This window comes from Myotis nattereri (assembly GCF_964212035.1).
Source record: "Myotis nattereri genome assembly, chromosome: 9".
Taxonomy (NCBI): Eukaryota; Metazoa; Chordata; class Mammalia; order Chiroptera; family Vespertilionidae; genus Myotis; species Myotis nattereri.
In genome coordinates, this window is record NC_138084.1 from 1,708,034 (window position 1) to 1,735,521 (window position 27,488).

General features: G+C 70.0%; 1 protein-coding gene across 1 annotated transcript; it reads left to right on the forward strand.

Annotated features, from left to right (window-relative positions):
- Window positions 1-2,056: 2,056 nt before the first annotated feature.
- MUC5AC (mucin 5AC, oligomeric mucus/gel-forming) lies at window positions 2,057-26,509 on the forward strand (the record flags this gene model as incomplete). Its single annotated transcript, XM_081099276.1, has 49 exons — window positions 2,057-2,135; window positions 2,944-3,015; window positions 3,544-3,603; window positions 3,789-4,050; window positions 4,235-4,349; window positions 4,625-4,715; window positions 5,443-5,552; window positions 5,664-5,877; window positions 5,986-6,111; window positions 6,332-6,449; window positions 6,616-6,754; window positions 6,887-6,997; window positions 7,389-7,458; window positions 7,585-7,722; window positions 7,836-8,000; window positions 8,353-8,447; window positions 9,244-9,370; window positions 9,517-9,772; window positions 9,881-9,933; window positions 10,306-10,406; window positions 10,606-10,757; window positions 10,881-11,019; window positions 11,099-11,212; window positions 11,377-11,556; window positions 12,177-12,416; window positions 12,595-12,751; window positions 13,183-13,311; window positions 13,525-13,687; window positions 14,082-14,125; window positions 14,211-14,342; window positions 15,017-18,877; window positions 19,117-19,325; window positions 19,784-19,958; window positions 20,235-20,485; window positions 20,794-20,977; window positions 21,325-21,532; window positions 21,973-22,151; window positions 22,371-22,458; window positions 22,544-22,647; window positions 22,796-22,827; window positions 23,150-23,321; window positions 23,653-23,754; window positions 24,102-24,139; window positions 24,368-24,490; window positions 24,574-24,699; window positions 25,014-25,133; window positions 25,315-25,378; window positions 25,465-25,579; window positions 26,251-26,509. 49 exons carry the CDS (start codon window positions 2,057-2,059, stop codon window positions 26,507-26,509), a joined length of 10,362 nt encoding a protein of 3,453 aa, XP_080955402.1.
- Window positions 26,510-27,488: the final 979 nt, after the last annotated feature.

Here is a 27,488-nt window from a genome sequence, read left to right on the forward strand (position 1 = left end):
TGGGATGCAGCCAGGGCCTCCTCCCAGCTCCCCACACCCCCACGGACCTCCCGTCCCCATGGCAACGCCTGGGAGGTCCTGAGGGTGGGACCCCAGCTCGCTCTCGCTCTCGTGCGCTCTCTGACTCCGAGAGCTTATCAGGCCTGGGAGGGGGGCTGGCACGACCCAGGCACAGGGTGGGCAGCCCCAGGCACCCAGGGAACAAAGCCTGCTTGGGCCCCGCCCTGGGCCAGGGTGTCCTCACGTGTGCCCCCCCCCCCGACTCCCTGCACACAGCCCCAAACTGAGTCCCCTGCCCGTGTGACCCTCTTCCTGCGGGGACTTTCAGACCCCTTTTCCGGATGAGGAAACTGAGGCTCAGAGAGCCAGCTGCTCGTCCCAGCGGCCCCCCCCCCCCCCGCACGCCCCTCCCTGAGCGGGAAGCCCCCAAGAGCAGGGACAGAGCCGCTGCCAGGCTGCGTCAGGGCCCCCGTGCCCCCACCCTGCCACGGCCCCCACTGGGCTCGGGAGGTCACAGGGCGGACCCTGAGTTTCGAGTCCAGGCCAGGACCCAGGCCAAGGGAGCGTGAGGGACACAGGCCTGTCCCTGTCACACCCCAGAGGCAGGGAGGCCACAGGTCAACCAGTCACAGGCCTGAGCCCACGCCACAACCCCTGACCCACCTGACTCACCAGCCTGGCCCTCCGAAGACCATGCCGTGCACGTCCGAGGCCGAGCTGACCCGCCCGGCAGCGGGCACGGCCGGCTGCCCGGAGCTCGCACCCAAACTTGCAGCTCATAAGATGCCAGTCTGGCCGCGCTGGGCTTCCCCCTGGAGCCCCCCTCGAACCACCTGACGCAGGCCACCAGGCCACCCGCCTGGCCCCTGAGAATCTAACCCAGATGGACACCTCGGGGGCCCAGGCCGGGGCTGCTCAGCCTGAGGGTCCCCAGCTCCCGAGGGGCCGCGGGGAGGGCGGAGTCAGGCTCTGGTTCCCACGTCCCCGTCTAAGGACAAGCAGACCCGTCCGCCTGCCCCGACCCCTCCGCCCGGCTCAGCACCAGGTGACAGGTGTCCGGCTCCGAGGCCGGCCGGGTTCCCGCCTGTGCTGCAGGGTGAGGACGTCGGGTCCCACGCCCCCCATCCTGCCGGCACCCCCTCTCCTGTGCGATCCCTCACCAACCCACTCACTCGCTCGCTCATCGTCCCCCAGGCGCCTGCGACGGGTGAGGAGTGAGTTCTCTCTCCCAGGCGCCAGGGCTGAGCCAGGGCTCGGACGCTGAGCACCAGGTGACCGGGAGCCTGGGCAGGTCCTGAGCGTGGCCGCAGGTTCTCAGAGCAGCTCTGAGCCCCTCGGGTCCCAGACCCCAGCCCAGCCGACCCCACTCCCTGAGCTGCCTCCCCTCCTCCGGGGGGGCCGGGTGTCCACACGCTGTGGCCTGGGGCTGGGGGTCCACACACTCTGGTGCCGTTTCTGCCGGAGCCACCGGGGCTGAGACCTGGGGGACGGTGCCTGGCCAGGTGGCATCGCCACACAGCTGGGCACAGACACCCCTGTCCTCACAGCTACAGGCCACCGTGAATCCAGCTGCCCACTGCCCGCTGTCTGCCGAGGCGAGGAGCTGAAGCACAGCAGGGAGCCGGCGGCAGTGGGCTGGGCTGCGCGGGTGGGGAGTGGGGAGGAAGGGCCTACCCTGGGGAGCAGCCCCCCAATCCCCTCTCCAGGGAGCGCAAGGCTGGCCTGGTGAGGAGACCCATGGCCTCTGGCTGCATGAGCACGGGTCAGAGCGATCCCCAGGGCGGGGGCCCAGCAGCAGGATGCCTGAGCTAGGACTGGGGGTGCCCTCAGGAATCCAGCCCCCCACCCCCCCACCCCCCACCCCCCTGGCACACACGCTCATCTCTGCCTGGTTCCGGCCGCCGGCCAGCCCACAGCCAGTGCCCACTGTTTACCTGGGCGAGGGGGGCCGCGGCCAAGCCCCGCCCGCCCGGTGGAGTCACGTGGCCTCAGCCCGGGTACAAAGCCTCCTGCCTGCAGCCCTCCCCAGAGGCGGCCACTTCTCCCACCTCTCGACATGGGTGTCGGCCTCAGGGAGCCCGCGCGGCTCTGGGCCCTGGCCCTCGCCCTCGCCCTGGCCTGCGCCCAGCACACAGGTGAGGCTCTCCTGGGGCTGCCCTGTCCATGGTGGCCCTGGTCCCGGCGGGAGCGGTGGCTCAGGAGCCCTGTCCTACTCCGGACCAGCTGAGGGTGCCCGCCAGCAGCTCCGGGAGCTCGGCCTCCGCCTCAGCCGCCCGCCGTGTCCAGCTCCCGGGACTGGTGGGCGCTCGGGCTGCAGGCCCGGGTCCTGGCCCTTGCCCAACCGCCGCCCTGTCGGTGGGCAGCCCTGACCCACACGACTCGCCCTCCGGTTCCCCGTGCTCACAGCTCTCGGCCCCCTCCCCCTTGGGCCCTGGGGGTGGGCTGGCGCCCCTCCTGCCATCTGGGCTGCCTCTGAGGACCCCAAAAATCAGCCTCCGGTACTCGGGTGGCCTCGGGGCTGACACCACCGTCCCTGGGCCCCCCGGCCTGGCCGGCTGTGCCCCCCGCTCCGTGGCTGGCACCCCCTGTAGGGTCAGCTCCTCCCCACTTTCGGCCCCTAACCTGCCCCGTTTTCCTGGGGAGCCCGGTGCCTCCTGACCAGCTGTCAGGACCCTGGGTTTACTGACGGGCCCCTCAGAGGCCACGCCCCGGGCGCTGCTGGGCACGGTGTCTGCCGTGTGGACACGCACTGTGAATGAGGGAGTAGCGAGTGGATGCCCTGGGGATCCCAGGTCTGGCTGGGGAACCCCCAGCTGGTGGACTCAGCTGAGGGGTGCTCCTGGAGGGCCCAGGCGGCCGGCCCAGAGCCCTGCAGACGGCCCTCCCTCCAGCACCGCACGCCTCTCGCCCGCCCGGCTCAGGCCAGCCCTCCTCTCCCCACAGGCGGGGCCCAGCTCAGCTCTGCACCCAGCGAGGAGCACCCGCACCCCCCTCCCGCCCCCCAGGGGCCCGGCGGTGAGTCTCCCCCTCCTCTCAGGGCCTCCCCACCCGTCCCGGGACCCGAGGGGCCACCCACCCTGGGTGCCTGCCAGCCGGCCCCACCGCGGGGCCAGGGCTTGGCTGGGGACACCCACATGCAGGCAGGGGCTGGCGGGCGCCTCTCGGGGTGGGTCTGTGTCCACGCTGCCTGTGCGGGGCCCAGAGCTCGGCCTGCTGCCCTCCCGGCCCTGGCGCGGGGGGAGGCGAGGGGCATCTCCCAGGGGCTCCCAGGGGTTCCCAGGGGCTCCCTGCCCCGACCTTGGCACCGTGGGGCCCGCTCCAGCGCTGGGCCCCTTTGGGCGTTTTGAGATTCTGGGCGTAAGGAGCCTCCCGGCCTCGTCGGCGTGAGCACCGCCAGCAGGTGGCTGGGTGAAGGCCTGAGGAAGCAGAGCCAGCTGCTGTGGGAGCCACAAGGCGCGGGCAGACCCCCCAACCCCCCCCCGCCCCCCGCTGTGTGGGCAGAGGAGCGGGAGGGGCTGTGTGTAACCTGCCCTGTCCCCGCAGGTGACGCCCTGCGCGGGGTGACCATCCTCCCGCCTCTGAGGACCGCCCCCGTGGTGCGCGGTGAGTGGCCCCGCAAGGCTGGGGGCTGTGGTCGGGGGTCCTCCTCCCTCAGGCCGGGGCCCCGCTTCCTGGGTGGACACTAAGTGTTGGAAAAGGGCCCCCGGGTGCTGGCAGGACCCCCCAGGCGCTCGGGCTCGGGCAGGTGCCGGCGGAGGGGGCCCTCAGCACGGCCGCGCTCCCCACAGCCCTGAACCCGGCGCACAACGGGCGGGTCTGCAGCACGTGGGGCGACTTCCACTACAAGACCTTCGACGGCGACGTGTTCCGCTTCCCCGGCCGCTGCAACTACATCTTCTCGGCGCACTGCGGGGCCGCCTACGAGGACTTCAACGTCCAGCTGCGCCGCGGCCCCGACGCCCCCGCCGGCGCCCCGCGCAGCGTCACCATGAAGCTCCGCGGCCTGGTCCTGCAGCTGAGCCCCGGCTCCGTCCTGGTCAACGGCCGCCCGTGAGTCTGGGCCCCGGGGCGGTCCTGGGGGGGACGTGGGCTCCGTGCTGCGCCTGGGAGTGTCCCTGTCCCGCCCGCGGCCCCATCCGTGGCTCAGGGAACTTGTCACAGCCATGGCCGGAGGACCCTCCCTGCCAGGGTCCAGCCCCCGCCACCCTGTCCACTCTGGCCCCTCTCCCCGCAGGACCCAGCTGCCCTTCAGCCAGTCGGGGGTGCTGGTGGAGCACAGCGCCAGCTACCTGAAGGTGGTGGCCCGGCTGGGCCTGGTCTTCATGTGGAACCAGGACGGCAGCCTCCTGGTGAGTCGGGGGACCGCAGGCCCCGCGGTGGTGCGGGGAGGGCGGGCGGGAGGGCTCGGGTGAAGCTGGGTGGGCAGGTGGGGGCCGGGGCCGGGGCGTCATCTCCAGAACTGGACGCCGCTGGGTCCGTGGCTCCGTGGGGCGCGCGGGCGGGTCCCCTAGCGCAGGTGCCCTCTGAGCGGCCTGAGTCCCTCCCTGGGGTGCCAGGCTCCACCCGCGCGGTGCCTCCTGCCGGACGCCCTGGTGGGCCCGGCCTGACGCGGCCTCTCCCTCAGCTCGAGCTGGACACCAAGTACGCCAACCAGACCTGCGGGCTCTGCGGGGACTTCAACGGCGTCCCCGCCTTCGACGAGTTCTTCTCCCACGGTGAGCCTGCGCCCCGCGCCCCGCACCCCGCGCCCCGCGCCCCACGCCCGCCACTCCGCTCCCTGCAGGGTGCCGCCAGGGCCCAAGTCCACCTTTGTGCCCTGCACCATATGCATGTACACTCACACATGCGTGCAGACCTGCACACAGCTATGCACAGGCATATGCATGGATGCACCTGCACACACCCACACGATCCCAGCAAACACGCATACACACACGCACACGCATGTGATCCCGGCCCAAGGCATGCTCTCAGCACGCCCATGTGATCCTAGCTGCCGGCTCTTTCTCAGTGAGGTTGCTCGGGGCTGTGGCAGACCCTGAACACACACCCTCACCTGACATTAGGCCCTGTCACTGCTCTGCGTCCCGAGGCTTTGCCACCCAGCAGTGCCCCAGGCCCCCTCGGCCAGGCCCTGGGAGCCCACCCATCAGGGGTTCTCAGCCCTGGGGGACCGAGCCTGCCCAGCGTCCAGGGGCCCTGGCCAGGGAGCTCCAGCGCAGGCGGGCCGGGCTCCGAGGGCCGGCGGGCGCTCAGGGCCACGCTCCCACCCTCTGGGCTGCGTGCCCGCCTCAGCCTGTGCCCGGTGGCTCCTCGTGTCATCTTCACAGCCCGCATGTCCATGCAGCAGTGTGGACGGGGCGGCGGGCATGGCCGGGTTCCCTCGGGCGCGGGACGGGAGGGGCCCCGGGGCCTGCACAGCCAGCCCTGTGCTTCCCGCAGGCACCAAGCTGAGCGCCGTGGAGTTTGGGAACCTGCAGAAGCTGGACGGCCCCACGGAGCAGTGCCAGGACCCCGCCCCTGAGCCCCCGGGGAACTGCTCCATCAGCTCGGTGAGCCCCGCGTGGCCAGGCCGGGCTGGGCCGGGCTGGGGTCACTGGCCGGGGTGAGGGGACCGGGGACCCAGGCCCCGAGCCCGGACTCAGATGCCCGCTCTGCCCCAGGGCCTCTGCGAGGAGCTGCTGCTGGGCGAGCGGTTCCTGGGCTGCAACGCCCTGGTGGACGCCGGCAGCTACGTGCGCGCCTGCCGGCAGGACCTGTGCCTGTGCGAGCACGCCGACCTGGCCCGCTGCGCCTGCCCCACGCTGGCCGAGTACTCCCGCCAGTGCGCCCACGCCGGCGGGCGGCCCCTGGACTGGCGGGGCCCCAGCCTCTGCCGTGAGTGTCGCGCTGCCCTGCCCGCCCCCCCCCCCCCGCCCCCCACCCCTGCCCTGCCTTGGGCCCCGCGCTGGGCGGGGTGTGACGAGGCCCGCCTCCTCCCCGCAGCCCAGACCTGCCCCCACAACATGCAGCACCGGGAGTGCGGCTCGCCCTGCGCCGACACCTGCTCCAACCTGGAGCACTCCCAGCTCTGTGAGGACCACTGCGTGGCCGGCTGCTTCTGCCCCGAGGGTGAGCCCCCCTCCCCCGCACTCCCCTCCCCCAGGACCGCACGATGCCTCCTGCATCCCGCTGCCGGAAGGCCCCGACCCGGCCGTGGCCGCTGATCCCTGGGACGGAGGGGCCGAGGCACAGGGCCACCAGAGCAGAGGGCCCGCCCCCGCCACACGCTCATGCGTGGACAAGCCTCTCCCCCCCGCGCACCTGCCACACAGCCTGCCCGCTTCCCCAGGGACGGTGCTCGATGACATCGGCCAGACCGGCTGCATCCCCGTGTCCCAGTGTCCCTGTGTGCACAACGGGGCCACCTACGCCCCGGGGGCCACCTACTCCACAGACTGCACCAACTGGTAGGACCCCGTCCCTCCCCCCATGTGGTCCTCCCCCCCCCCGCCCTGGGATGGCCCCTCCTGGGGCTGCTGCCCGACATTCCGTCCTCTCCCACTCGGCAGTCTGCGGGGGGCCGGGGGACTGGGGAGAACGCGGGGCGGCACCCAAGGCCCGTCTCTGCCTCAGCACCTGCTCCGGGGGCCGGTGGAGCTGCCGGGAGCTTCCGTGCCCCGGCACCTGCGCGGTGCTGGGAGGCGCCCACTTCTCCACCTTCGACGAGAGGCCGTACACGGTGCACGGGGACTGCAGCTACGTGCTGGCCAAGGTGCGGCGGGTCCTCGCGGGACTGCTGTGGGATGTGGGGCCACCCCCTGGGCCCTGGGCGTCCTGGGGTTCGGCGTGGGCGGGAAGGGGAGGCGGCGGGGCAGAGCCTGAGGCCGGTGTCTGGTGTCCGCAGCCGTGCAACAGCAGCGCCTTCACCGTGCTGGCCGAGCTGCGCAGGTGCGGCCTGACGGACAGCGAGACCTGCCTGCGGAGCCTGACGCTGAGCCTGGACGGGGGGCAGACGGTGAGTGCAGAGCCCGGCCGGGGAGGGGCGGGCCTCATGGGGGCGACACTGCCCCCGCCCTGGCATGGGCAGCGAGCGCCTGGCCTGGCCCCAGGACCTCCCGCCCCGGCCACTGCGTCCATCCCCGAGGGCGGCGCGGTGGGGTGGCTGCTCCAACCACCCACGAAGGGTGGTGGCTTCTCTGTGGATAAAAGCACCTCGGATTTTATGTGATTACAAAAGCGCCTCCTCGGTCCCTGTAGAAAACTTGGGGTGAGCACGGTCCGGGGGACACGGGGCATCAGCTCCAGTCCGGCCAGAGGCCTCAGGCACATTTCACAGCCTCGGGGGCGGCTGGGGCCCCGCAGAGCTCCCCCCTCCCCCTCATTGCGAACGCGCCCTCTGCTCCCAGGTCGTGGAAGTCAAGGCCAGCGGGGAGGTGCTAGTGAACCAGCTCGTCACCCAGCTGCCCGTCTCGGCAGGTGAGGCCCCGCCCCGCCCCGGCCCCGGGGACCCCCTGAGCCGGCCCCGGGACCCCCCTGAGCCCGGCCCCGGGACCCCCTGAGCCCCGCCCCGGGACCCCCCTGAGCCCGGCCCTATGTCCGCAGCCGCCGTCACGCTCTTCAGACCGTCCACCTTCTTCATCGTGGCGCAGACGCACCTGGGGCTGCAGGTGGAGGTGCAGCTGGTGCCCACCATGCAGGTGTTCCTGAGGGCGGCGCCCGCGCTCCGCGGCCAGACCTGCGGTAAGAGCGCCGCCCGCCCGCCCGCCCGCCGGTGCCCCCCCCCCCGCCCCCCGCCGGGCCGCCCCGCCCCTCGGCTGTTCCCGTCTCACGCGCCCGCCCCCCCTCCCCCCCAGGCCTCTGCGGGAACTTCAACCAGAACCAGGCGGACGACTTCCGCGCCCTGAGCGGCGTGGTGGAGGGCACGGCCGCCGCCTTCGCCAACACCTGGAAGACCCAGGCCGCCTGTCCCAACGTCAGGAACAGCTTGGAGGACCCCTGCGCCCTGAGCGTGGAGAACGGTACGTGCTCGCACCCGCGCCCCGCCGGCTCCGGCCGCGATCCGGCTGCCCACGGGGGAGGGGGTGCAGGGACGCTCCGGCTGCCCACGGGGGAGGGGGGGCAGGGGCGCTCCGGCTGCCCACGGCGGGGGGGGGCAGGGGCGCTCCGGCTGCCCACGGGGCTGGGGGCAGGGGCGTTTGGCGGTGAAGGTGGACGCGCGGTGCGCCCCGGAGAAAAGGAACAAGCGCCGGGGCTGCGGACCCAGGCAGGTGGGCGCCCGGGAGCCCGGGGGCGCGCGCCCCAGCACGGCGGGAATTCGGGTAGAAGCCCGGCGCCCGGCTGCCCGCGACCCCCGCCCTCCTCTGCCCACAGAGAAGTACGCTCAGCATTGGTGCTCGCTGCTGACCGACCCGCAGGGTCCCTTCGCTCCGTGCCACGCCGCCGCGAGCCCCGGGCCCTATTACTCGGTGAGCCGCCCCCGCCGCCCGGTGTGGTCCCGGCCGTGCAGCGGGGTCTGGGCCGACCAGTCCCCATTCAGTCAGTCAGTCGTGCACCCGGTCTCCAGTCTCCGGGGTGTCGGGAGCCTCCAGCCCTGCTCCGCCCCCCGCGGCAGAGGATGGGGCGGGGCGCCCGGATGCTCTAGCCCAGTGGTCCCCACCTTTTCTTGGCCACGCCCACCCAGGCGTCTCTAAAACCCCGATGCCCCGCCCCCCGTGACGTATAATTCTTACTATTCAAAAAGCGAGCCCCTATTCACGTGGAGGAAGCCCGAAAGGCCATGAACTGGGTCCAAACCAGCTTCCCAAGAACATGGCGTCCACGAAGGAGAAAAATCAAAGGACGGAAGGACAGTGGGAGTCCTGGGGAAGAAATCACTAAGAAACTGTTAAAAAAAATAATAATATGGAGGGATAGGAAAAATAGCAAAGTTTCGAAACATATAATAGAGAACAAATATGTCACAATATCTATTTATATTCTATATATGAGGCCCCTAGGACCAGAAGAAATGCAAAAAGCTCACTGAATAACTCATTCTGGAACTTCCCCCTTAACCGGCTAATTGCCCCCCTGCGGGCTGCGCCCCACCTGGGAACCTGCCCTAGAGTCCCGGCCCGCCAGCAGGGCCGGGCGTGGTCACTGGGACGGCCCAGGTCTCTGCAGTTCTGCTGGGGGGAGGGGGGGCGGTCCGGGAGCAGGCGGGGTGCGGGGCAGGCTCCGGGGTGCGGGCCGGGTCCCTGACGCCCCGCGCTCCGCGCCCAGAACTGCCTGTTCGACACGTGCAACTGCGAGAAGAGCCAGGACTGCCTGTGCGCCGCGCTGTCCGCCTACGTCCGCGCCTGCGCCGCGCGGGGCGTGCTGCTGGGCGGCTGGAGGGCCGGCGTCTGCGGTGAGCGGGCGGGGGCGCCCGGGCTGGGGCTGGGGTCGGGCTCCGTGGGTCCCGGCGCAGGAGGGCGGCCCGGTGGGGCCGGGAGCGGGGCCAGGGGCGGCGGGCGGCGTGCTGAGTGCCCCCCCCCCCCGCCCTGGCACCTGCAGCAGCGCCCGTGGACACCTGCCCGCCGTCCATGACCTACCGCTACCACGTCAGCACCTGCCAGCCCACCTGCCGCGCCCTGAGCCGCGAGGACCCCACCTGCGCCATCAGCTTCGTGCCCGTGGACGGCTGCACCTGCCCCGACGGCACCTTCCTGGACGACGCGGGCAAGTGTGTGCCGGCCGCCAGCTGTCCCTGCTACCACGGGGACGCCGTGATCCCCAACGGGGAGTCTCTGCACGAGCGTGGGGCTGTCTGGTAAGGGCCCCTGCAGGGTAGGAGGGGGCAGGAGGGGAGGGGGTGGGCAGGAGAGCGGGGGAGGGGCAGGAGGGGCGGGGCGGACCCCTGACCGCCCTCTCCTCTCAGCACCTGCACGCAGGGCACACTGACCTGCATCGGAGGCAACACCCCCGACCCAGGTGAGGGCAGGAGGGAGAGGGGGGAGGAGGGAGGGGGGAGGGAGAGGGGGCAGGAGGGAGGGGAGAGGGGGGAGGAGGGAGAGGGGGGAGGAGGGACAGGACCTTGGTTATCTTCCCGTGAAACTTCAGGGTTAAACACCCTGCACGCCAGCGGGTGGGTGCCGGTCAGCGTCGGGGCCAGGCAGGCCCAGCCCTTGGGGCTCAGAGTGGGGGTGTCAGGGGGGCGCACACACACACACACACACACACGAGCTACACACACACGCGCACAAACACATATCCACACATGCACACAGCACAGCCTAGGTTGGAGGGAATTACGGGTGGGGGCCCCGTGGGCGGGTCCTCTGAGCGCCCCTCCCTCCCGCGCAGTCTGTGCCCCCCCCATGGTGTACGTGGACTGCCGCAACGCCACGCCGGGGGCCGCGGGGGCCGGCTGCCAGAAGAGCTGCCACACCCTGGACATGGACTGTGTGAGTGACCGTGACCCCCACGCCCGGGACCACAGTGACCCCACACCTGCTGGGCCCTGGGGGCCCCCTGTGGAGGCCCCCGCCCAGGCTGGTCCCAGGAGGAGCCCGCTGGGAGTGTGCGGGCCTCGGGGGACCCTCTGCCCTCGGGGCGAGTGTCTGCCCGGTCCCTGGGCACTGAGTGTGTCTGCCCCGCCCACAGTACAGCCCCCAGTGTGTGCCCGGCTGCGTGTGCCCCGCGGGGCTGGTGGCTGACGGCGAGGGCGGCTGCGTGGCGCCGGACGCCTGCCCCTGCATGCACAACGAGGCCAGCTACCCCGCCGGCCAGACCATCCGCGTGGGCTGCAACACCTGGTACGTGCGGCCGGGGCCGTCGGGGGGGGGGGGGGGCGGCAGGGGGTGCGAGGCCTCGGGCTGGAGCTGCCCCCCCAGCCAGCCCGCCTGGGGCCTGACCACCCCGCCCCGCCCCTCCCCCAGCACCTGCAAGAGCCGGAAGTGGCAGTGCACGGACCAGCCCTGCCTGGGCACCTGCGCCGTGTACGGCGACGGCCACTACCTCACCTTCGACGGGCAGCGCTACAGCTTCGACGGGGCCTGCGAGTACACGCTGCTGCAGGTACGGCGGCCGCCCTCCCGGAGGCCCCAGCGCCTGGCCCGGCGCGTGAGCCGTGAGCGGACCCTCCTTGTCCCCGCAGGACCACTGTGGCGGGAACGGCAGCGCCCAGGACGCCTTCCGCGTGGTCACGGAGAACGTCCCCTGCGGCACCACGGGCACCACCTGCTCCAAGGCCATCAAGATCTTCCTGGGGGTGAGCGGGGCGCCGGGGCAGGGCCAGGGCACCCGTGGGGGCTCCAGGAACCCCGAGGAGGCCCCACGCCACGGCCGAGCCAGGATGGCACCACGGGCCGGTGGACCCTCCCGGGAGGTGGCCTGGGGTCCCCGCCAGCCCCTGAGTGACCCCTCCCTGCGCAGAGCTACGAGCTGAAGCTGAGCGAGGGGCAAGTGGAGGTGATCGAGAAGGGCCCGGGGCAGGAGGCGCCCTACTCCGTCCGCCAGGTGGGCATCTACCTGGTGGTGGACACCAAGGCCGGCCTGGTGCTGCTGTGGGACAAGAAGACCAGCATCTTCCTCAGACTCAGCCCCGAGTTCAAGGTGAGGCTCCGCCCACCTGCCACCCCCTTGCCCCAGACCCACGGGGAAGCAGGGGGTGTGGGGTGGGGGAGAAAGACAGACAGAAGAGAGGCGGGTGTGGGCCTGGGCTGGCCTCCCGGGAGGTGGGGTGGGAGACCCCGAGCTGTGGGTGGCAGGTCCTGTGGCTGCGGGACAAGTCAGAGCACCGGTCTGGAGCCAGAGGTCCCGTCCAGGGGTCGCAGGGGTTGCAGGGGTCGCAGGGGTCGCAGGGCTGGTCCCTCCGAAGGCTCCGGGCTTGTGGCCACATCACCCCACCTGTGCCTCCGAGACCACAAGCCTCCCCGCTGTGCGTTGTCTGACTGCTCACTCCCCTCGTCCGAGGACGCCCGTCCCGCTCCCCCCTCCCCCCAGCATGCCCTCATGTTCACTGCCTCCCGCCTGCAGGGACCGTGTTTCCACACAAGGACACACCCGGGGGCCTGAGCCTGTCTTAGGGGGACACCATCTAGCCCTCACCCCTGTCCCCGGGGAGGGCCGTCAGCCTCAGGCGCCCCTCCTCTCCTGGGTCCGGGGCGGGGCGGGGCAGGGGCTCCGGCTCCCCCTGCGCTTGCCCTGAGGCCCCCCACTCTCTGCCTCTGCAGGGGCAGGTCTGCGGGCTGTGCGGGAACTTCGACGACAACGCCGTCAACGACTTCACCACGCGCAGCCAGTCCGTGGTGGGCGACGCTCTGGAGTTCGGCAACAGCTGGAAATTCTCCCCCACCTGCCCCGACGCCCCGGCCCCCCGGGACCCCTGCACCGCCAACCCCTACCGCAAGTCCTGGGCGCAGCGGCAGTGCAGCCTCATCAACAGCGCCACCTTCCAGGCCTGCCACGCCCACGTACGCGGCCCTTCCTCCCTCTGGGCGCCTGGGAGGAGGGTGGGGGGGCGGCGTCCCCTCGCTGGGGCCGGGCCACCTGGTGGGGAGCCTGCATTTGCTGTGCCTGAGCTCCACAGTGCAGGCCTGAATCCGCCAGCACCCTGGGGCGTCCCCGGAATCTGAGGCCTGTCCCCCACAGGTGGAGCCAGCCCCGTACTACGAGGCCTGCGTGAGCGACGCATGCGCCTGTGACTCGGGGGGCGACTGCGAGTGTTTCTGCACCGCCGTGGCCGCCTACGCCCAGGCCTGCCATGACGCGGGCGTGTGTGTGGCCTGGCGCACCCCGGACATCTGCCGTGAGTTTGCGCGCTCACCCCTGGGAGGGGTGGGGTCAGCTGGAAGGGAAATGGGTGTGTATGTTGCTGATGGAGAGAGGCAGCTGTGGTAGAATCTTCTGGAACTGAGAGGTAGCAGAGCCCCCCAGCCCCACCTCTTTCCAGCACAGACAGTTTGTCCAGAGGGCGACATAGCTGCCTCTCAGAGGCACCCCCAGCAGCCACCCTCCCCACTGCCCATCTGAGCCACAGGAGTCTAGGCCACGCCCTCCGAGGCCACGTCCGAGAGTCACGCACGGGAGGGAAAAGTCCAGAACAGCCGATGGGACTTGCTCAAAATGGGGGTGCAGGGAGCCGGCTGGGCCAGCGGGCGGCCCCAGCTGTCCCTCTGCGGGCACTGCCCCCTGGGCTGGTGGGAGGCCGGCTCAGGCTGAGCGTGTCCCTGCCCACAGCCCTGTTCTGCGACTACTACAACCCCGAGGGCCAGTGTGAGTGGCACTACCAGCCCTGCGGGGCGCCCTGCCTGCGGACCTGCCGGAACCCCCGTGGCCAGTGCCTGCACGACACGCACGGCCTGGAAGGTGGGCTGGGCTGCTGGCCGGGGCGGGCTGTCCTGGGGGGCCTGGGACCCTGAACCGCCGGACTCTCCCTGACCCCTCGCGATGCCTTTGTGGGTGCAGCCTGGTACCCCCTGTGGTGCTGTGGGCAAGGCCCAGGGCTGGGGACAGCGCGGAGGCCACGGGGGCGAGGCGGCGGGCAGCCGTGCACGGGAACTCAGTCTCCCTGGCCCCCAGGCTGCTACCCCAAATGCCCGCCGGAGGCTCCCATCTTTGACGAGGACGCCATGCAGTGTGTGGCCACGTGCCCGACCCCGCCCCCACCGCCACCCTGCCAAGTCCAGGGCAAGTCGTACCGGCCGGGTGCGGTCGTGCCCTCGGACGAGAACTGCCACTCCTGGTGAGTGGCCCCATGAGCATTCCCCCGGCCCCCACCCTCAGGACGAGGCCCCCACAGGCCGCCTCCCAGAGGGCCCAAGGGGAGGGGTCCTGGTGGCCTGGGTTTCCCTGGGTCACAGAGCCTCCTGCTGCGGGGCAGGGAGGGGCCTGGAAGGTGAAGGGAAGTGGGTGAAGGGATGGGGCTGGGGGCGGAGCCTGAGGCCACCCAGGGACCCAGGACAGACACCCTGGGGAGGAAGTCAGTGGGGCTCACGGGCCATTGATTGGAGGGGCCTCCCTGGGAGGGTGACCCCAGGCTCCCACGGGCACCCCAAGGGGCTGCTCCTGCCCCCCCGCGCCCCCCCCCCAGCTGGGACGATCTACCCCCCAGCCTCACCTCTTTCCTCTGCCACCAGCGTTTGCACAGAGAACGGCGTGCGGTGCGCCTACGATGCCAAGGGTGAGCAGGGGGCCTTCCTCAGGGCCGGGGTCTGGGGTCCTCCTGCACCCCAGCCCCTGACCCGCCCGGGGCTCTGCTCCCACAGCCTGTGTCTGCAGCTATGACGGGCGGCACTTCCGCCAGGGAGACGTCATCTACCACACGACGGATGGCACCGGCGGCTGCATCTCCGCCCGCTGTGGGCCCAACGGCACCATCGAGCGGACCTTCCACGCCTGCAGCTCCAGCTCCCCCGCCCCCACCACCACCTTCTCCTTCTCCTCCTCCACGCCCCCCAGCGGTAGGCAGCTCCTCCTCCTCCTCCTCCTCCTCCCCCTCCTCCTCCTCCTCCTCGCCCCCCAGCGGTAGGCAGCTGTGCCAGGACCATGCAGGGCGGCCTGGCCCTGAGACTCGATGGGGAGGGACCAGAGCGGGCAGAGGGCGGTCACCTGCGTGGAGGTCGGCCTCCCTGGGCCTCCCGGGGGACTGTGCCCAGGGCAGCGCTGCCAGTGCAGGCTCCCAGGCTGGCCGAGAGGAGGATGCCCCCCGTCCTGCCCCATCACAGCCGCCGCTCCCCGCACACCGTGGTCCTCACCCGCTTCTGGGGGCATCCTAGCGCCTCATCAGAGATCCCCCCAAGAGTGAGGAGTCCCCAGAACTCTGGCTTTTGGGTCCCCGTGTCCAGGGTCCATTCAGGGCGAGCCTGGGGGTGGGCTTCCCGTCATGGAGGTCAGTTGCCTATTCATTCAGTGCTGCGCATGCCACCGCGCATGTGCGGCGCGCCCCGGGGACCGGGTGCCCATCGTGGACAGACAGGCCGCTGACAGGCAGGGGGCAAGGATGCGTCAGGGCGGGGGCCGAGTGCGTGCTGGTCCCTGACGCTGGGCCCTCTGCTGTCCCTCCTTCCCGCAGCCGTGAGCTCCACAGGCCCACCCGGCCCGCGCCCCAGCCCTGCCACCAGCCCGGCCCCTGCCAGCACCCCCAGGCCGCGGACTTCGACGGCCTCCGTCGCCCCCGGCCCCGCCTGTGGGGAGGACTGCCAGTGGTCAGCATGGCTGGACGTCAGCCGCCCGGGACGCGGCCTCGACAGCGGTGACTTCGACACGCTGGACAACCTCCGTGCCCACGGGTACCGGGTCTGCCAGGCCCCGAGGGCGGTGGAGTGCCGGGCCGAGCACGCCCCCGACGTGCCATTCCAGGTCCTGGGGCAGCATGTGCAGTGCAGCCCGACCGCAGGGCTGACCTGTTACAACAGGGACCAGGTCTCAGGGCTCTGCTTCAACTACCAGATCAGGGTCCTGTGCTGCTCCCCCCGGGCCTGCCCCACCTCCCGGGGCCCTGCCACCTACAGCACAACCAACACATCCGTGCTGACAGCCCCTGTCACCACCACCACACCTGCCCCAAGAACCTGCACACCTGCCCCAGGCACCACCTTACCTGCCCCAGCCAGCACCTCACCTGCCCCAGCCACCACCACTCCTGCCCCAGCCACCACCAGTCCTGCCCCAGCCACCACCACTCGCACCTCTACACCTGCCCCAGTCACCACCACTCCTGCCCCAGCCACCACCACTCGCACCTCTACACCTGCCCCAGGCACCACCTCACCTGCCCCAGCCACCACCACTCCTGCCCCAGCCACCACCACTCCTGCCCCAGCCACCACCACTCGCACCTCTACACCTGCCCCAGCCACCACCACACCTGCCCCAGCCACCACCACTCGCACCTCTACCCCTGCCCCAGTCACCACCACTCCTGCCCCAGCCACCACCACTCGCACCTCTACCCCTGCCCCAGCCACCACCACACCTGCCCCAGCCACCACCTCACCTGTGAAAACAACTGGCTCAGCCCCCAGCCCAATGCCAGTTTCAACCACTGCTTCCACCACAGCCTCCGTGGCGACCTCAGCCCCAGGGCCCTCCGAGGTCCCGGATGTGCCCACCACCTCTCAGCCCAGCATCATCTCCTGCCTGCGGAAGTACTGCAGCTGGACCGAGTGGCTGGACGGCAGCTACCCCGAGGCTGGGATCAACAGTGGAGATTTTGACACGTTCCAGAATTTGCGATCCAAAGGGTATGCGTTCTGCGAGCGGCCCAGCCAGGTGCAGTGCAGGGCCGAGCGCTTCCCGGACACCCCGCTGGCGGAGCTGGGGCAGACCGTGGTCTGCAGCGACAGCGTGGGCCTGCTGTGCCTCAACAAGGACCAGCTGCCCCCCATCTGCTACAACTACCAGATCCGGATCCAGTGCTGCGAGTGGGTGGACGTGTGCAGAGAGAGGACCACCCCACCGGGGACATCGAGGGCCATGCGCTCGACCCCACAGGACACAGCCAAAACCCAGGCCCCCTGGACCACCACACAGCGCTGGACGGCCAGCTCGATCCATGTGCCCCCGGCCACCAAAACCATACCCAGCACACACACGGTCATACCACGCGGGACCACCCGCTGCCAGCCACAGTGCACGTGGACCAAGTGGTTTGACGTGGACTTCCCGTATCCGGGGCCCCACGGAGGAGACCTGGAAACCTACAGCAACATCATCCACAGTGGAGAGAAGATCTGCCGCCGGCCCGAGTACATCACCCACCTGGAGTGCCGAGCCGAGAGCCACCCCGAGGTCAGCATCGACCGGCTGGGCCAGGTGGTGCAGTGCAGCCCCGACGTGGGCCTGGTGTGCCACAACCGAGACCAGACAGGCAGGTTCAAGATGTGCCTCAACTACGAGGTCCGCGTGCTGTGCTGTGAGCCCCAACCAGGCTGCCCTACCTTCGAACCAATCACCACACCCAGCACCCCAACTGTGAGCATCTCCAGTCCTACTGAGACAACCTCCCACATGGCCACTTCCAGCACCACCTCTGTGCCAAAAACCAGCACCCCTGTGCCGGAAACCAGCACCACCTCTGTGCCAAAAACCAGCATCCCTGTGCCGGAAACCAGCACCACCTCTGTGCCAGAAACCAGTACCCCGGTGCCGGAAACCAGCACCACCTCAGCTCCCATAACCACCACAACCCCTGTGCCTGCACCTCAGACGACCCACCCCACATCGGGGACCACCCGCTGCCAGCCACAGTGCACGTGGACCAAGTGGTTCGACGTGGACTTCCCGTATCCGGGGCCCCACGGAGGAGACCTGGAAACCTACAGCAACATCATCCACAGTGGAGAGAAGATCTGCCGCCGGCCCGAGTACATCACCCACCTGGAGTGCCGAGCCGAGAGCCACCCCGAGGTCAGCATCGACCGGCTGGGCCAGGTGGTGCAGTGCAGCCCCGACGTGGGCCTGGTGTGCCACAACCGAGACCAGACAGGCAGGTTCAAGATGTGCCTCAACTACGAGGTCCGCGTGCTGTGCTGTGAGCCCCAACCAGGCTGCCCTACCTTCGAACCAATCACCACACCCAGCACCCCAACTGTGAGCATCACCAGTCCTACTGAGACAACCTCCCACATGGCCACTTCCAGCACCACTTCTGTGCCAGAAACCAGCACCACCTCAGCTCCCATAACCACCACAACCCCTGTGCCTGCACCTCAGACGACCCACCCTACATCAGGGACCACCAACTGCCAGCCACAGTGCACGTGGACCAAGTGGTTTGACGTGGACTTCCCGTATCCGGGGCCCCATGGAGGAGACCTGGAAACCTACAGCAACATCATCCACAGTGGAGAGAAGATCTGCCGCCGGCCCGAGTACATCACCCACCTGGAGTGCCGAGCCGAGAGCCACCCCGAGGTCAGCATCGACCGGCTGGGCCAGGTGGTGCAGTGCAGCCCCGACGTGGGCCTGGTGTGCCACAACCGAGACCAGACGGGCAGGTTCAAGATGTGCCTCAACTACGAGGTCCGCGTGCTGTGCTGTGAGCCCCAACCAGGCTGCCCTACCTTCGAACCAATCACCACACCCAGCACCCCAACTGTGAGCATCACCAGTCCTACTGAGACAACCTCCCACATGGCCACTTCCAGCACCACTTCTGTGCCGGAAACCAGCACCACCCCTGTGCCGGAAACCAGCACCACCCCTGTGCCGGAAACCAGCACCACCTCCGTGCCAGAAACCAGCACCACCTCTGTGCCAGAAACCAGCACCACCTCCGTGCCAGAAACCAGCACCACCTCTGTGCCAAAAACCAGCACCCCTGTGCCGGAAACCAGCACCACTTCTGTGCCGGAAACCAGCACCACCTCTGTGCCAGAAACCAGCACCACCTCAGCTCCCATAACCACCACAACCCCTGTGCCTGCACCTCAGACGACCCACCCCACATCAGGGACCACCAACTGCCAGCCACAGTGCACGTGGACCAAGTGGTTTGACGTGGACTTCCCGTATCCGGGGCCCCACGGAGGAGACCTGGAAACCTACAGCAACATCATCCACAGTGGAGAGAAGATCTGCCGCCGGCCCGAGTACATCACCCACCTGGAGTGCCGAGCCGAGAGCCACCCCGAGGTCAGCATCGACCGGCTGGGCCAGGTGGTGCAGTGCAGCCCCGACGTGGGCCTGGTGTGCCACAACCGCGACCAGACGGGCAGGTTCAAGATGTGCCTCAACTATGAGGTCCGCGTGCTGTGCTGTGAGCCCCAACCAGGCTGCCCTCTGACTTCCGTGACCCCTTATGTGACTTCTACCAAGTCCCTGCCCACCACAGAGCCCTCCTCCGTGGTTCCTACGGTGACCGCCCTCAGCTCGGCAGCACCGTCAGTCCAGACGTGCTACTGCAGTGTGTCCGACAAGCTCTACCCCGCAGGTAGGTGACGGCTGCCTGGCTGTGCTGCCCCGTCACGGGTCCCCCTTCCTCACACAGCCACAGTGTGACCCACAAACAGGCGCTGTGATCACAGCTTCACCTGGGCCGCCTTCGAGCCTTTATCCACGGACATCTGGTCGGAAGGCCGCTGACCAGATCAGCCCTGGGGTGGACCACGTGGGCGGTCGGCCCCGCCCTGCCCTCCCCGACACAGCTGATGGCCGTCCCTTTGTCTGCAGGGTCCATCATATACCAGGAGGCGGACCTCGCCGGCCACTGCTACTATTCCGTGTGCAGCCTGGACTGCCACGTGGTGCGGCAGATGGACCACGCCTGTCCCACCAGCACGCCACCTACCGCCCCGGCGACCCTCCCACCTGGCTCTTCCACTTCGGCCCCTGTGACTGTCACTACGCAAGGCTGCCCCAATGCTGTCCCCCCAAGAACGGTAACCTACCCTTCCCGCCTTTCCTGGGGGCTCTGGGCTGGTGTGGGACCCCAGCCCCCTTCCAATTGGGCCCTGGCTTCAGTGGGTGATGACTGGGCTTTGCAGCTGAGCGCCGGGCTGTGTCCACCACGTGGCCGGGAGAAGGGGGCCGGAGCGGGTGGCTGGTGCTCTGGGCAGGGCCCGACAGCGAGGGAGGGTGTGTGGGGTCAGGGCAGAGGACCAGGAGTGGAGCCTGGAGAACCCACGTGTGGGGAACAGGGTAGAAATGGAAGGAGAGGGAGACGGCAACCCTCACACCCTCTTATCAGGGACCCTCCTGGCCAGCCCGGCAGTCGGCACTCAGTGGGATGGGGGCGGGAGGCCTGGCCAGTGCTGGACCCAACAGCACGGTCCCCACCCGTTCCCTGGGCGCGGAGGGGCGGCTGGGCGGGCGCCTGCAGCTGTCTTTGCTCCCGCAGAAAGGACAGACCTGGCCCATGCCTAACTGCTCCCAGGCCACCTGTGAGGGCAACAACGTCATCACCCTGGGGCCGCGTCCGTGCCCGCATGTGCCCGAGCCGACCTGCGCCAACGGCTACCCTGCCCTGAAGGTGCCCGACCAGGATGGCTGCTGCCTGCACTACCAATGCCAGTGTGAGCCAGGGAGCCCGCCGGGCGGTCGGGCAGGGACTCGGGTGCGACACCAGGAAGGGCTTCCCAACAGTGGGCAGTGGCGGGGCGGCCGCTCCACCAGGGTGTCCAGGGCAGAGCTGCCCCAGGCCCCACTCAGGCCTCCTCCAGCACCTCCCGGGCGGCTCAGAGCCCGGCCTCGCGGCTTCCGCTGGTGCCGGGGCAGATGTGTCCTTGGGGAGGGCCCGGGCGCGGCTGGGGCGGCCGCTGGCCCCGCTGACGCCCTGCTGGCGCCCGCAGGTGTGTGCAGCGGCTGGGGCGACCCCCACTACATCACCTTTGACGGCACCTACTACACGTTCCTGGACAACTGCACCTACGTGCTGGTGCAGCAGATCGTGCCCGTGTACGGCCACTTCCGCGTGCTCATCGACAACTACTTCTGCGACTCCGAGGACGGGCTGTCCTGCCCGCAGTCCATCATCGTGGAGTATGGGCAGGAGCGCGTTGTGCTCACCCGCAAGCCGGTCCGCGGGGTGATGACCAATGAGGTGGGGCCACACGTGGGGTGGGCGGGGCTTACAGGGTGCATTGGGGGCTCAGCACTTGGGTGGGCGGGGCGCTGGGTGATGACCAATGAGGTGGGGCCATGCACAGGGTGGGCAGGGCGCTGGGTGATGACCAATGAGGTGGGGCCATGCACAGGGTGGGCGGGGCACTGGGTGATGGCCAATGAGGTGGGGCCTCACATGGGGTGGGTGGGGCTTACGGTGCATTTGATGCAGGGGCGCTCGGGTGGGCGGAGCGGAGGCTGACGGTTCCCCTCCGTGTGTCGCGTGTTGCGTGTCGCCGGGTCTAGATCATCTTCAACAACAAGGTGGTCAGCCCGGGCTTCCGGAAAGGCGGCATCGTCATCTCCCAAGTCGGCATCAGGATGTACGTGACCATCCCCGAGATCGGCGTCCAGGTCATGTTCACGGGCCTCATCTTCTCGGTGGAGGTGCCCTTCAGCAAGTTCGCCAACAACACGGAGGGGCAGTGCGGTGAGCCCCCCTCCCCCACCCCTGCCCGGCTCCGGGGACGCCAGTCGCGTCCCTGGTCATTAAATGCTGCTGACAGTGTCCATTGGGCGGACGCTCCCTGCCAGTGAGTCCCTGGGAGGGGCCGGGTGCTCGGCAGCGTGCAGCCGCCCTGAGCGCTGAGCCTGCGGGGCCACACACCGCCCCCCCTCCCCAAGCCCCACCTGTCCGTCCTCCTGGGAGCTGTCCAGGGTCCAGCTTCCCTGGGTGAGGGAAGCACAGGATGGTCGGGGACCCACTGGTGCAGCTTGAGGACACTGACCCGGGAAGGTGGGCGTGGCTGCCTGACTCCGTCCCGCCCTCTCCCCCAGGCACCTGCACCAATGACCCCAAGGACGAGTGCCGCCTCCCTGGCGGGGCGGTGGTGACCTCCTGCTCGGACATGTCCGGGTACTGGAAGGTGACAAACCCCGACCAGCCGTCCTGCCACGGGCCTCCCCAGACACGCCCTACGGTGCAGCCTACGACCCCGCCTGCCCCGTGCCCGCCCTCGCCAATCTGCGAGCTGATTCTGAGCGAGTAAGATTCTGGGAGCGGTTGTAGGGGGCAGGGGGGCTGTTCGGCTGACCCGACGGTCGGTGCTGGTGGGGAGAGATGGGCCTGCAGGCTCCCGGGGAGGCGGGCACCCCTGGAGAGCAGAGCTGTCTCTTGGCCCGCCCACGGGTGCTACTGCTGCTGGCACACCAGGCGCAGGGCTGGGCAGGGCGGGCGGGCGCCTCTGAGCTCTGGCGGCCAGCTCACGGTGGACCTGTGCATAAGGCCTCACCCAGGTTTGCAGGGCGAGGGGGAGCCCAGTGGGGAATTTGCAGAAAGAAATGGCCGTGCTGTGGCCACAGGAACTGGGGGCACCAGGCACTCGAGGGGCTCAGCCGCCCCCACTCCCGGGCTGTCTCCTGGGGAAGCCTGAGCCTGGCGGCCGGAGGCAGGGCTGCCCCATGACCGCGTGTCCCTGGCCGCAGCGTCTTCCAGCCGTGCCACGCCGTGATCCCCCCGAGGCCTTACTACCAGGGCTGTGCATTCGACCACTGCCACATGACCAACGCCGACGTGGTGTGCTCCGGCCTGGAGCTGTACGCCGCGCTCTGCGCCTCCCACGGCGTGTGCATCGACTGGCGCGGCCGGACCAACCACACGTGCCGTGAGTGCCGCCCATGGGCAGCATAGCCGGGGGCCTCCTGGAGGAGGAGGAGGAAGAGGAAGAGAAAGAGGGTGGACTCCAGGGCAGAACACACTGGCCCCCGGTGCAGGGATGGGGCCTGAGGGGCCGGCTTCCGGGATTCAGGTCCCCAGCAGGTGTCCGCTCTCCGTCAGAGCCTGGCTGGAGCCGTGGCCTCAGGTGTGGCTTCTCTCTCCACAGCCTTCACCTGCCCCGCCGACAAGGTGTACCAGCCCTGCGGCCCCTCCAACCCGTCCTACTGCTACGGGGGCGACAGCGCCAGCCTCGTGTACGTGCCTGCCCCTCCCTCCCGTACCCCCAGAACCCCAGGGGGGAGGGCACAGGAGCCAGAACACCCCTCCGCTCCCCTGCAGGGCCCTTCAGAACGCCGGCCCCGTCACGGAAGGCTGCTTCTGTCCGGAGGGCATGACGCTTTTCAGCGCGAGCAAGGAAGTCTGCGTGCCCACGGGCTGCCCTCGTACGTCCCCACGGGGGGCTTGGGGCAGGCGGGGTGTGCCCTCAGCGGGACCGGGGGCTTCCTGTGGCTGTGGGTCTGCGGGTTCTGCCCCGGAGACTGGATGGGGGGCGTGGCTGCCCAGCAGTGACCTTAATCTCTGTCCCTCCAGGCTGCCTGGGGCCCCACGGGGAGCCTGTGGAGGTGAGTGTGGGGCTCTGGGGGGCAGGGCTTTCTCTCAGTGCCAGAGGCTCAGGGGAGGGCCAGCAAGGGGGACACAGTGTCCCAGCAGGACGGGGAGCCCTGGGCCCTGGAGGAGTGTGGGTGCTGGCCAGCCCCATCCTCACTGGGACCCCTCCTGCTCTGCTAAGAGGTGAAGGAGGAGCTGGTCACCGGGGGCCCCCAGAGGCCTCAGGCACTACCTCACTGTAAAGCCCCTCCCTCAGGCCCCCTGCGCCCCTGCCTCTGGCTGCCTCCGGGACAGGCAGGTGACGGGGGCTGGGGCTCATGTGTGCCTCCCCTGCAGCCTGGCCACACGATCAGCTCCGACTGCCAGGAGTGTACTTGCGAGGCCGGCACGTGGACCATGAGCTGCCGGAGACAGCCCTGCGCACCGCCCCCCGCCTGCCCCGAGCCCGGACTCGTGCCCGTGCCTGCGTCCCCTCAGGCCGGCCAGTGCTGTCCCCAATACACCTGCGGTGAGCCCCGGGCTGGTGGGGGTGGCCGCTGTCCGCAGGTCTGCCGAGGGTCGCTTGCGCCGGCTCGGGACTGGCCACTTGCTATGGGGGCTCTCAGCGCTGGCACCGGCGGGACAGTCCAGGAGGACGGGCAGTGCCTGCCCCTGCTGTGGCCTCATCGGGTGACCCCAGCAGGTGTCCCGGGAGGGTGGGGCTCCTCGGCCCAGGCTGCCAGGAAGCCACACCCTGGGGGTGGGCAGTGCCCCCTGGAGAGCCCACCCCCACCCACTGGGCGGTCAGCACCCCTGGGGACGACACACAGGTCTCTGAGCGCCTCCTTCCGCCCTCGCAGCCTGCAACACCAGCTACTGCCCGGCGCTCCCGGCCTGTCCCGAGGGCACACGCCAGATCCTGACCCGCGAGGAGGGGGCCTGCTGCCCCAGCCAGAAATGCGGTGAGTGAGCCAGCCCACTGCCCGCGGCCCACGTGCGGCCAGGCCTGTTCCCGGCGCTCTGGCACGGGCGCTGCCCCCTGGGGCCGGGCCTCACTTGGGCACAACTAGAAGGGGCCACTGGTGATGAGCGTGGGCACTGCGCCCGGGAGGCCCGGGGGGCGGGTGCCGGGGGCTGGCGGGTGCAGGGGGAGGGCGGGGGGAGGGCAGGGGTGCGGGTGCAGGGGGCAGGTGCAGGGGGAGGCCCGGGGGGCGGGTGCTGGGGGCTGGCGGGTGCAGGGGGAGGGCAGGGGGAGGGCAGGGGTGCGGGGCGCCCAGGGTGGGGCTGCAGCTGCTTCTCCTCCCAACAGCCTGGACGGCCTGCAGCGTGAACGGCACCTTGTACCAGGTGAGCACCCGCCGGAGATCAGCACCCGGCTCCGTGCTGAGCGCGACCAGGCCCCGCCCGTTTCTCCGCCGGGCCAGAGATGGTGACCTCCACGGGGCGCAGCCTGGGGGCTCTGACCCTGAGACCGAGCCCCTGAGGGCCACCCCGGGGGGCAGGGCACCAGCCTTGAGGGGATGTCCGGGAAGGCAGGGCCACCAGCTCGCTGACGCCCCGCCCTGCCTCCCGCAGCCCGGCGCCGTGGTCTCCTCCAGCCCGTGCGAGACCTGCAGGTGCGAGGTGCCCGGCGGGCCCCCGGCGGACACGTTCAGGATCAGCTGTGAGACCCAGACCTGCCACAGCCACTGCCCAGCGGTGAGTGCCCGCCGCCGCCCCCATGCCGAGCCCCCTGGCGGCGCTGCCCCGGGGCTCAGGCCGCACGTGCCCCCTCCCCGCAGGGCTCCGAGTACCGGGTGCAGAGTGGGCAGTGCTGCGGGTCGTGCGTGCCCGTGGCCTGTGTCACGAACACCAGCGACGGCTCCGCCCGCCTCTTCTCCGTGAGTAGTGGCAGCGGGACTGCTGGGGTATCCTCCACTGGGGAGACAGGGGCTGCAGACAGGCGGGGGCGGAGCAAAGCCACCCCTAGGAGCCTGGGGGGAGGGGGCAGCCCCACCCCCTCCCCCGCCCGTGGGGAAGGCCCTGTGAGGACCGTTCCGGCTGAGAGGGCGGGATCCCGGGGCACTGGGGTCCCCGGGGAGACGTCCCTGCCAGGCACGCTCCTGGCAGAGGCTAGTAGGGAGACCCTCAGACGCCACAGGCTGGGGACAGACAGACGGACGCAGGGCCCCTCCGCTGGAGGTCCCTGGGGAGATCGCTCACCAGCTGGGGGGCCCTGCAGCCCGGAGAGACCTGGTCGGAGCCTGGCGACCGCTGTGTGACCCACGAGTGTGAGCAGCACCAGGACGGGCTCGTGGTGGTGACCACGAAGAAGGCGTGCCCCCCGCTCAGCTGCCCGGCGGTGAGTCCGGCCGCCGCCTGCCCAGCCTGTGCCGACGGGATGGGGAGTGCAGTCGGCCCCGCGGGGCTGCAGGGCCACCCTCCCGCCCGGGCGCGGTCCACTCCCGTCCGAGCCTGGCCCTGCGTCCCGGCCCCATTTCCGGGGCTGCCGGGTACTGATGGCACCCCCTTTGTTGGCCCAGGACCAGGCTCAGTTGAGCAAGGACGGCTGCTGCCTCTCCTGTCCGCCACCCAAGCCCCAGAACCGTGAGTGGGCTTCTCCGTGGGGGGCGGGGGGGCTCAGGGAGCACTGGGCAGCCCTGACCCTCTGCGCCCCGCCCCGCCCCTCCCAGAGTCCACCTGCACCGTCCAGCACAAGCACCAGGTCATCCGGCTGCAGGGCTGCAGCTCCGCGGGCCCCGTGCGCCTCGCCTACTGCCAGGGCAACTGCGGGGACACCGCCTCCATGTACGTGAGCCACCCCCTCCCCACCCCCCACCAGGGCCAGGGGCTGCGGCCGGCTGCCCGGGGCTCCGTGTTTGCAGACGGGGAGGGGTGGGCGAGGGGGGCAGGAAGGGGAAGCAGTGACTACTCCCCCAAGTGGCCCGAGGCGGCAGGGCCCAGCAGGGTTCCTGGGTGGGCTGAGGGCTCGGGCTGGGGTTGGGACCGAGGCCCTTAGCTGTTAGGAATCATGTGACCCTGTTCACCGAGACCAGACGCAGCGTCCCCCTCGGTGGCTTGGTGAGCCCCCCGTGCGCCCCCCACCCACCAGCCCTGAGACCAGCCATGGGGGTATTTTTTTAAATATACGTTTATTGATTTCAGAGAGGAAGGGAGAGGGAGAGAGAGAGAAACATCAATGATGAGAATCATTGGTTGATTGCCTTCTGTACGCCCCCTACTGGGGATGGAGCTGGCAACCCAGGCACGTGCCCTGACCAGGAATCGAACCAGGACCTCCTGGTTCATCACAGATGCTCAGCCACTGAGCCACGCCGGCTGGGCCAGCCACGGGAGTATTGACATGTGGTTGTTGGACGACGGCCAGCGTGCCTCCGAGAGCAGGGTGTCCTCGCGGGCGGTGCTGGGGGTGCGTGGTGGGGTGCGTGGCTCCCGGCTGAGCCCCCTGCCGCCCGCAGGTACTCGCTGGAGGCCCAGACGCTGGAGCACAGCTGCCGCTGCTGCCAGGAGCTGCGGGCCTCGCCCAGGAACGTGACTCTGCGCTGCGCGGACGGATCGCGCCGCGCCTTCAGCTACACGCAGGTGGAGGAGTGCGGCTGCGTGGGCCAGCGCTGCGACGCCCGCGGGGACCTGCAGCGGCGGGACCCTGAGCCCGGGCACTGGAGCCGAGGGGCCCCGGCCCTGCCCCTGGCTGAGGGGCGCCTCCCTCCCCACTGAACCCCCTGTGTTCCCTGCGATCCAGCTCCCACGGCCAGTGCCTGAGCCCCCTGGCCCGGGCTGGCGGCCGAGCCTGGGGTGTGCTGTCCACCCGCCTGTCTCCTCTGGGGGCCCAGTCTGGCCGTGGATCCGGCCGCTGCTCCCAGACGTAAGCCTCGCGTGGGGTCGTATCCACGACGTCGCTTGGACACGCGGCCGGCTGCTCGGGGCTGTGGGAGACAGAGCCCCCCTACCTCTGCCCTGGGCCTCAGGAGGGTCCGACCTTCCAGAAATACACGTGGAGCATTTTGCAAGACCCGGCTCTGTGTGGTGTTTTATGTTCATGGGCCCAGGGGAGGGGGGGAGGGGAGGAGGCCCCCACATCTACCCACCCACTGACCACCCACCCACTGACCACGTCCGGCACCAGAGGGCCCCCTGAGGGGGAAATTTCTAGGGGAGGGTTCCATCTCCTCCCCACAAAGCTTCCAGACCCTCCCACCACACGATGCAAGTTGGGTGTGTGTGTGCAAACGTGTGTGTGTGTCCATGTGCATACCCATGAGTGTGTGCATACCCGTGTGTTCATAACCACGTGAGCATGTGCAGATCACGTGTGCGCATGTGTTGTGCATTCATACCCGTGTGTGTGTGTGTGCACCTGCAGGCACTCTTGAGACCAATCCCCCGCGGAGGGTGGACGTGCCCTGATCAGGGAAGGTCCTGCCGCCCCCTCCACCAGCCGGCAGGCCTCAGCCTCGCCCTGAGCGCCCACATTCCCAAAGCCTGGCCCCTCCCTGGGCGGCTCCAGGGGAGCGTGCAGACCCCCCATCCACACGCTCGCCAAAGGCTGTACGGGGGGCCGGGGCGCTGTTGGAGGCTGAGAGTGTGGGGACAGGGAAGCTGAGGTCAGCCTCAGACACAGCTGGTCCCACGCAGGAACCCTGGGGGGGTCCCAAGTGTGGGGAGGGGTCCCCCAGAGCAGACCAACCGACAGGAC